The 8,669-nt window shown below is 55.1% G+C and overlaps 1 protein-coding gene across 1 annotated transcript; it reads right to left on the bottom strand.

Moving 5' to 3' along the window:
• Window positions 1-3,949: 3,949 nt before the first annotated feature.
• On the bottom strand, window positions 3,950-8,291 carry SYNDIG1L (synapse differentiation inducing 1-like). Its single transcript, XM_010855750.1, has 3 exons — window positions 7,810-8,291; window positions 5,791-5,931; window positions 3,950-5,651 (listed from the first exon to the last, which is right to left on the bottom strand). The coding sequence occupies exons 1-3, from the start codon at window positions 8,224-8,226 to the stop codon at window positions 5,493-5,495; spliced, it is 717 nt and encodes a 238-aa protein (XP_010854052.1). The 5' UTR covers window positions 8,227-8,291; the 3' UTR covers window positions 3,950-5,492.
• Window positions 8,292-8,669: the final 378 nt, after the last annotated feature.

Genomic DNA, 8,669 nt, shown 5'->3' with positions numbered 1-8,669 from the left:
AGGGCCGAGATGTCGGCCCCAGGGAGGGCCTGGCTGGGACAGCCTTTGAAGCGGGAGAGAGCCTGGAAGGAAGGCTGAGAGAAGCAGTTTGTTAATATTCACAGTGGAGGCAGCAGTCTTCCCTGAGTTTTCAGTGTCGCCACGGCAGGCAGCAGAGACATCACCTGCCTAGCTCAACAACGCCAGGGCCTGGGAGACGAGGCCTTGGTTTGGCGCATCCATTGCTGAGTGACACTGGGGAGCTCACCTCCCTCTCTGGGCCTTGGTTGTTTCTTGTGCAGCATCAGGGACTGTGATCAGATCATCTCCTGGGCTGCTTCTCACTGCAGCATGGAGGATTCACATCCTTGCTGCGTGGCCATGCACCCCTGTCTCAGTGCACCCCCCTCCTGTCCTCTGGGTGGGGCTTGGGCCTGGCTGGGCCCTGGATGGGTGCTGGGACCATCGCTGGGAAGCAGTAGGGATGCAGAGGAAGACAAAGGAGCGGCGGGTTTGCCGAGAGCCCGGATTTGTGAGTGCCCGCTGCCCTGGAGCATCCTGAGGGGAGGAGAGAGGCCATGGGCACAGAGATGATGCCTTGGTGGGGCAGGGGTGACATCTGAGATATTTAACAGTCAGGGCAGCTCTGGCTGCCTGAGCACTTGGGGGGAGGGGGGCTGCTGTGCCCGCTGTTAACCCTTTAGTTCCTACGGGGCAGCTAGGGGTCCTGGAAGAGGGACCAGGAAGGCTGGAAAGGGAAACATTTCGAGGGGGGCACACTTGGGGCAGGGCCTGTTTATCAACTGGTAAGGAAGTGGTTCAGCATTCTGATGACCCGTGTGACTGTACCAGCGACCTGCTGTCTATCAGCTCTGTTTGCGGGGAGGGAGGGACAGAGAAGTCAGCTGAGGCCCCCCGGGAGCTGGTTTCTAGCCCTTTCCACCATCAAGAAAAGTCCTTTCATTCAGAGTGGGTGGCAGGTCACTGGTCCCACTTGGCTCAGCGTCCCAAGGTCCCCAGCCTGCTATCCGAGGGTACCCCTCCTCCCTCCACCCTCGGGGGCAGTGAAGGGAGGTTCCCTTCCCTCACTCCTCTCCACATTGTAGCCCGGCTGCCCCATCACTGGCTCCCGCTTCCTTTGTGTCAGCAGTCTTCCCTCCCCTACAGAGGGCCTGTCCCACCCTCCGACCCTCAGGGATGACCCTTCCTATCTCCTGATTGGTCAGTGGAGGAGAAAGTTGAGATGGGGTTGCAGGGAGGGGGAGGGGAGCAGGTGCACCATAAGGGCAGCTGGAGGGGGAGACCCCAGTTCCTGGTACAAGTCCCCACTCTGCCCGCTGCCCCGACTTCCCTGTGCAGCAATTTCGGTTTCTATTTTAAACAGTTTGGGTTGGTTGCTTCCCTGCCTTCCTGCTGGGTGTTTATAGTGGGGAAAATAATTGGTGATATTTGCACAGATGTGCTGGTACTGCAGCTCATCACGGGCACCTATGCCCAGGGGACCCTCCCTGCCCCCAGTTCCTCTGCCAGACTGAGGAACCAGCCGGGAAGGCGGGGAACTGCTGGCCCCCTGCTTCCCCGGAGCCTCAGGCACTGAGACTCAGGCAGAGCTGGAAGCAGGAGGCCTGATGTGCCCCAGGCATGCCCAGAGGCTGGCCCCGGCTTGCCAGGGGAAGGGGCCCTGCCCGAGTGGCAGGGACTGATCAGGATGGGCCCCGGGCTCCATGGGATGGGCCCTTCCGAGGGGTCTGGGCAGAGAAGCCCTGAGGGCTCTGTTACTGCTGACACCGTTTCCTCCTGCAGAGTCTGAATTTGCTGTTGAGGGTAGGCAGGGGGTGAGGACCATGGGGAGAAAGCCCTGGGTTGAACACAGGAAATCGTTGACCTGTTTCTCTTTTGTCTCCGGGCATGGAGCAGCGTTCTGGGGGGCTGGGCAGGAGGCAGGGGCTACAGGACCCGGACTGGAGTGGGTGCTGCCCACTGCCAGGCGCCCAGCCCACTGGGGATGAGGAGACCCCAGAGCAGGCGTGGCTGGGTGGGGCCACCACGTTTTCTGTGTCACGCCGGTGTGGGCATGTGCTGTGTGTGTGTGCACATGTGAGTGTGTGCACGCAGTATCTGTGCTTGTGTGGGCTGTGCCCATGTGCGCACACGCGTGGATGGAGGTGTGTATGTATGGAGGCGCGGGCAGGCACATGCTGTGTGCACATGTATGTGCCCGTGTATGCGTGTCTGTGTCTTGGTTTGGGTTCCCCAGGGTTCATCTGAGGCAAGGGTTCAACTGTAGGTAGTTTATTGGGAGCTGATCCCAGGAAGCAGGAAAGTGAGGAAGACGGTGGGGAGAGGAAGGCAACCAGTGAGGGACGTGCTTTTGGTTAAATTGCCACTGCCAGTAGCTGAAGCTCCATTCTTCTGGGGAATCTCAGAGCAGGTGGAATATGGCTGGGGTCCTTCCATCGAGATGCTGCGAAACCTATTTGTCCACTAGCTTCTATCCATCAGTGGTTGAAGCACCTTCGGCTTATCCTACCTGTGTGCCCAGTGGCACAGAGTTCCCAGGAAGCAGCCTTCGGTGCGGGGAGGTAAATGCTGCAGGTTCCATCACCGGGTCTGCTGCTGCATGATGGGTGTGCTGGGTGCGGTGATGCACTGTTCAGGGCCCTGCGGGAATGACGGGCTTCGTCCTCCAGCAAACAGCCTTCAGGGCATCCCTCAACCTGGGAGCAGCCTCGGCTGAAGAGATCCACTTTGCCCAAGGGTCACAGCCCTTTTCTGGGTGGCTCCCATCCAGTGACTGACTGACAAGCAGCAGTGGAGGCCTGGCCCTTCATCCCACCTTGAGTCAACTCTGAGGGCACCTTGGCTCCAGTCCCCTCCTCGGGTTGGCCCAGACAGTCATTTGGCCAGCACTGCAGCCTGACCGGAGAAGGCGACGGCACCCCACTCCAGTACTCTTGCCTGGAAAACCCCATGGATGGAGGAGCCTGGTAGGCGGCAGTCCATGGGGTCACTAAGAGTCGGACACAACTGAGCGACTTCACTTTCACTTTTCACTTTCATGCATCGGAGAAGGAAATGGCAACCCACTCCAGTGTTCTTGCCTGGAAAATCCCAGGGACAGGGAGCCTGGTGGGCTGCTCTCTATGGGATTGCACAGAGTCAGACACGACTGAAGCGACTTAGCAGCAGCAGCCTGACCTCCCCATAGTTCAGATCTGCCTTCTTCTGCTCCTCTCCTCTAATGTTCTCCCAAGAGTATCTTCTAAGGAGTATCATGCAGTGATCTCTGTCTCAGGGGTACCCAGCCTGTGCAGCATGTGTGTGTGTGTGTATGCGTGGAGCTGTGTCTTCCAAGTAGTCATGTGTGGGTATGGGCATGCCAGTGCCCTCCATGCAGTGACCTAGAGGCCAGGCTGGTCCCTCTGATAGCCCAGGCAGGTTCCTGGGGGCCTGGAACAGAGAGGATACTGGGGATTTGGTGCTGAGGTTGGGGCCTGAATCCGACAGAGATGGTTTCCTCCCCATACCACGTTTGAGCAGCCCCCACTGGGACTCAAGAGAGGGCATCAGGGGAGTGGGGTCCTTGGTGACCCCATACCTTGCGTCCACCACTGATGGCTCCAGGCAGCTCAGGGGAGCCTCAGTCACCCTGGCCCACGTCTCTTCCTACTGACGTCCCAGGCTCTTGAGTCTAGAATGGATTTTTCTTCAGCCTGGACATTGCCTTGTCTTGCAGAGTCAAATGCACGCCACACCATCACCCGGCATCCAGGCTACTCCCAGCAGAGTAGTCCTCCAAGCCAGAGCGCCCACCCCCTCTCCTAAAGCCCGGATGTGGGCAGGTCCTCTAGAGAACATGCTGCAAGGGGCCAGGAGCGGTAGACTGGGGGTTGGAGGTTGGTCTTGGGGAAGGATCGGACGCAGGCGAAGGTGGAGGTAGGCGGGGACAGCAAGAGGCCCAGAGGCAGCAGGTGTTACAGAAACGTTTATTACAAGGGTAAGTATATACAGTAACGGGACATTAAAACTGCTGATCCTGGGCCTGTGAGGCTTCAGGGGATGCACTGAGTGGAGGGCTGGGTAATGCCTGGGCTCGCGGAGGATGGTGGACAAGTTGGGTTCACAGCCCCGAGCTCTGGATGGGGCCCCGGCATGACCAGGTCCACAGATCATGCACAGTGAGAGCCATAGCTTGAACGCTGGCAGGGCTGCCCTCCCAAATGTGCTCCTCCTGCCTGTCTGGGTGTTTCTAGAATTCTGAAATTTCCCTATTGGCTAAGAGTGTTAAGAGCAGCTCTGAGAAGAGGTGCCGGTGAAGAAGCTGCAAGGCTGACCAGGGGTCCATCACTGACCTCCAGCATTCAGAGGTGGAAAAAGATCACTGGCACTTGAGGCACAAGCCTGACTTTCCTCTTCTTTGAGTTGGTGGAGCCTTCAGTGTGGCTCCAGCTGGATGTTCTAGGCGTAAGCGAAACAGCTCCAAAACTCCCATGGGAGGCTCCTACCACAGCCCTGCCCACAAATACTAAGGGTCATCCCTTAGTATCCCTTCAATACATTCTCTGTATCCGTCTAGACCTTGCTCACCTCCTCTAGGAGGCCCTCCTGGGCTGCTCAGCTGCCATGCCAGCCCTGTGTCCCCCTCATCTACACTCACTACACAGGGTCTCCTTGCTACATTCCTCCATGGCTGGATCCAGGATCCTGCACTCAGTGGCTGCTGGACTGATGGCACTCTCTCTCTCTCTCTCTCTGTCTCTCTGCCTGGCATGGTGCCAGCTCAGAGCCCCCGGAGGAATCCAGAAAAGGAGGATGGGGGCAGAGAACAGGAGCAACGATATTCCAGGGCCCTCCAGGCTCCGTCATCTCATCTGCCTTTCGCTCCTGCATAAAGACACTCCAAGAACCTGCCCTCAGTATACCCACCCCAGGCGCCCCTTCTCCACCTAGAATCTACTCTGTCTTACAAGCCCACAGAAGAGGTAAGTACCCTCTAGAACCAGAAAGACCAAAGGGGTCCCTTTGTGTGTATTTCCATCTTGGCTGGCTGAGGTCTGGGCATCACAGTCCAGAGAGTGGAGTTGGGAAGTTCAGGGAGACCCCAGGTGGAGACGCCTGTGTGTCTGCCCCCCAGGCACCCCTTTATCTCTCTGTAACCTGTTCTTCTCTGTGCAGAGGTTAGCAGAGTTGGGTAGTGGGTGGCCACAGGGCAGGAGACCCTTTGGGGAATGAGCAGAATGGGGAGCGATCCCAGCCAGAGGCAGCTCTGCCTGGATGGCCAGGTGGGCAGCCCTACCCTCTCCTGGACTGAGTGATGCCCCGGGCCTGCTCTAGGCCGGTGGCAGTGGGTGGGAGGAAGTGAAGCTCGTGCCCCGCAGGCTGCGGCCTGGGAGGCCGCCTCCTGACAAGCCACCCCCGTGAGTTGTCTCCCCAGAGAGTCTGCTACCCCCAGTACCCCATCTCTACTTCCTCAGGCAGAGTAGGGGAGTCAGGATGCCAGACCTTCTTGGCCACTAGCTGTGGCCATTCTGGGACATATAAGCTGCCAGGGCCACCACCACGGCTACATAGAGACCAGCCCCCACAGCAATGGAGAGTGTCGCCAGGAAGAGGGCCCGGCGGGAGGTGGTGTTGGCCAGGCGGAAGTCCCCCTTGGAGATGGCCTTGCTGGTCTAGGGAGAGAGAGGCGCTGGTGAAAGGGAACATTCCCATGCCCAGCAAAACAGCCCCGGCTCCCCAGGCCATGACCCCAGGTCCCCTGGGGAGGGGGGGTGGCCAGAGCAGAAGCCCTGGGCCCCCATGGGCTCTTACCCCCTGGGAGAAGTAGAAGGCGGCGATGCCCAGGGGCCAGAAGCAGCAGAGCATGGAGAAGATGGTGAGACCCAGGTGGTCCCTGGGAGGCAGCGTAAGGAAGTTGTCTTCACTTTCACTCTCTGTCGATGTGGCATCACTCTGAAAAACATGAGTGGGCTCTGGTGACCTGGCCCGGGACACCCATCGGCAGTGGTGTGGGGCACCAGGCAGACTCATCTGTCATTAGTGGGAGTGTGGTTGGGCTCCGGACTCTCTACCAAAAACCTTGACAATGGTTCGACAATTCCACCCTTAGGGATTTATCACTAGGAAAGACTATAAGGATACACATGCAAGAATACATACACAAGTATACATGTACTAGAATGTTCATTATAGGATAGTAACTGTGAAAGATCAGGAAGTCTCAATGCTCAGGGACCAGGAGATTGGTGAATAAGTGGTAGAAGAATTTACAATGGGATACCATGTGACCCTTAAAATTCACCTTGGTAGAAAATATTAGATTACATGGACCAAATACGTTGCTTAGAGAGGAAAATCCAGTTACAGAAATATGTATAGCAAGAACTCTTTTGGGGGGTAAGGTAGAAAAAAATGTAAGTAAAAAGACTGGAAGATCATTCACTAAAATAATAGCTATCTTTGAATAATTTTTTGCACTGACTTTAAATTGCTTATATAATTAAGACAACAAGAACCAGGTGAACTTTCCTCAAAGACCAGAAGTCCATAGCTGGATGGATGAGTGGACAAAGACAATGTTTATCTATATGTATAGGGGAATATTATTCAGCCACAAAGAGAAGGAAATCCTGCCATTTGGGCCAACATGAGTCTTGATAATTATGCTAAGTGAAATAGCAGTAGTAGTAGGGTTAGTCACTAGGTTGCATGTGACTCTTGTGACCCTGTGGACAGTTGCCTGCCAGGCTCCTCTGTCCATGGGTTTCTTCAGGCAAGAATACTGGAGTGGGTTGCCATTTCCTTCTCCATGCTAAGTGAAATAAGTCCAAGACAAATACCATTTGATCTCATTTATATGTAGGATCTAGAAAAGCTGAACTCATAGAAACAGTGAGTAGGTCGGTGGTGGCCGGGGGCTGGAGAGTAGGAACAATGAGGAGAAGTTGGTTAAAGAGTAAAAACTTCCAGTTATAAGGGGAATAAGTTCTGGGGATCTGCTGCAGCGTGGTGACTGTAGTTAATAATAATGTATTATATACTTGAACGGAGAAGGCAATGGCACCCCACTCCAGTACTCTTGCCTGGAAGCTCCCATGGACGGAGGAGCCTGGCAGGCTGCAGTCCATGGGGTCGCTATGAGTCGGACATGACTGAGAGACTTCACTTTCACTTTTCACTTTCACGCATTGGAGAAGGAAATGGCAACCCACTCCAGTGTTCTTGCCTGGAGAATCCCAGGGACAGGGGAGCCTGGTGGGCTGCCGTCTATGGGGTCGCACAGAGTCAGACACGACTGAAGTGACTTAGCAGCAGTAGCATATACTTGAAAGTTTCTATGAGAGTAGATCTTAAATATTCTCATTATAGCAACAGCAAAATGGTAATTAGCTGAGGTAAACGATGTGTTAACTAACCTTACTGTGGTAAACATTTTGTGATACATACATGAATCAAATCATGGCATTATATACCTTAATGTTACAAAACAATTATATCTTGATTGAACTGGAAAAAAAAAAAAAAGAACAAAAAACACTATTAAGAAGTCAAATAGTCATAACCTTTAAAAATTGTGAATCATTATGTTGTACACCTGAAACTTATGTAATATTGTACATGAGCTTCAATAGAAAGATACCTTAATGCAATAAATAGTAAAAAAAAAAAAATTAGTCAGCTCTAACTAGTGTTTCTCAAAGTGTGGATAGCATCTGTGTCAGAAGGTCTTTTCTTTAGTAAAATACAGATTCCTGGGGCCCAAGCCAGGCCTACAAAATCTCAATACCCGGAGGTGGGCCCGAGAATCTGCATTTACACACACGTCCTTACCTCTTCTTCCTCCGGGTCACCCTCTTGGCCTTGGAACTCCTCTTGAACCCCGTAGGACACAGTCTGGATGGCAACATCCTCTTCCGCTTGGCCAGGTTCCGTGGACCGCTCCGTAGGCCCAGCTGGGGGCTCCCTGCCCTCTGTGAAGCTGGTCTCACAGCTGCCCGCCCTGGGCTCCTTGACCTTGTCTCTCCCCAGGAGGCAGCTGGGCCTGTACCAGGCCTCCACGGCCAGCTGCAGGGACCCGGGGTCCAGGAGCTGGTGGGCATGCGCAGGGCCAGCACCTCCCAGGAGGTAGGAATAGATCTTCTCCCGGCACGGCCAGGCGGGAGAAGCCTCGGGGTAGGGGTAGGGGCCATGGAGGTGCGTGGGGCTCCGAGGCAGCAGTGGGTTCTGTAGCTCACTCAGACTCTCCATGGTTCTGGGGGCAGCTCCGGGGAGGGGAGCCCCAGAGCCCTGGGACTTGGTGGCCAGTTGAGCCGTCCTCAGAGGGCCTGCTGGAGAGAGCAAGACAGACACTGCGGCCGGCATTCTGGATGAAGGACAAGAAGTAGTGAAGGGCACAGACTCTGCAGTCTGACTTGCCCTGGACCCTGCCTGTACCACAGGCCAGCTGCAGGACCTTGAGCTGGCTACTTAACTCAGATCCTTCATTTCTTTGTTTGCAGCAGAACTTACCTCATAGAGTTGGGTCATTCATTTATCCATTCACCACATCGTCACTGAGCATCGGTGATGGTCAGGCGCTGTACAGATGCTGGGGATGAAGCAGGGAGAGGAAGAAGGATGCCCACTTGGTCTTCCAGAGCTCACAGTCTGGTGGAGAAGATGCCTGCCCTGAAGGGGAGGTACAGCAGAGG

The sequence above is a fragment of the Bison bison genome, unplaced genomic scaffold (assembly GCF_000754665.1).
Source record: "Bison bison bison isolate TAMUID 2011002044 unplaced genomic scaffold, Bison_UMD1.0 scf7180017864368, whole genome shotgun sequence".
Classification (NCBI taxonomy): Eukaryota; Metazoa; Chordata; class Mammalia; order Artiodactyla; family Bovidae; genus Bison; species Bison bison.
Note: the sequence above shows the minus strand (reverse complement) of the source record. Positions and strands in the feature narration are given on the sequence as shown.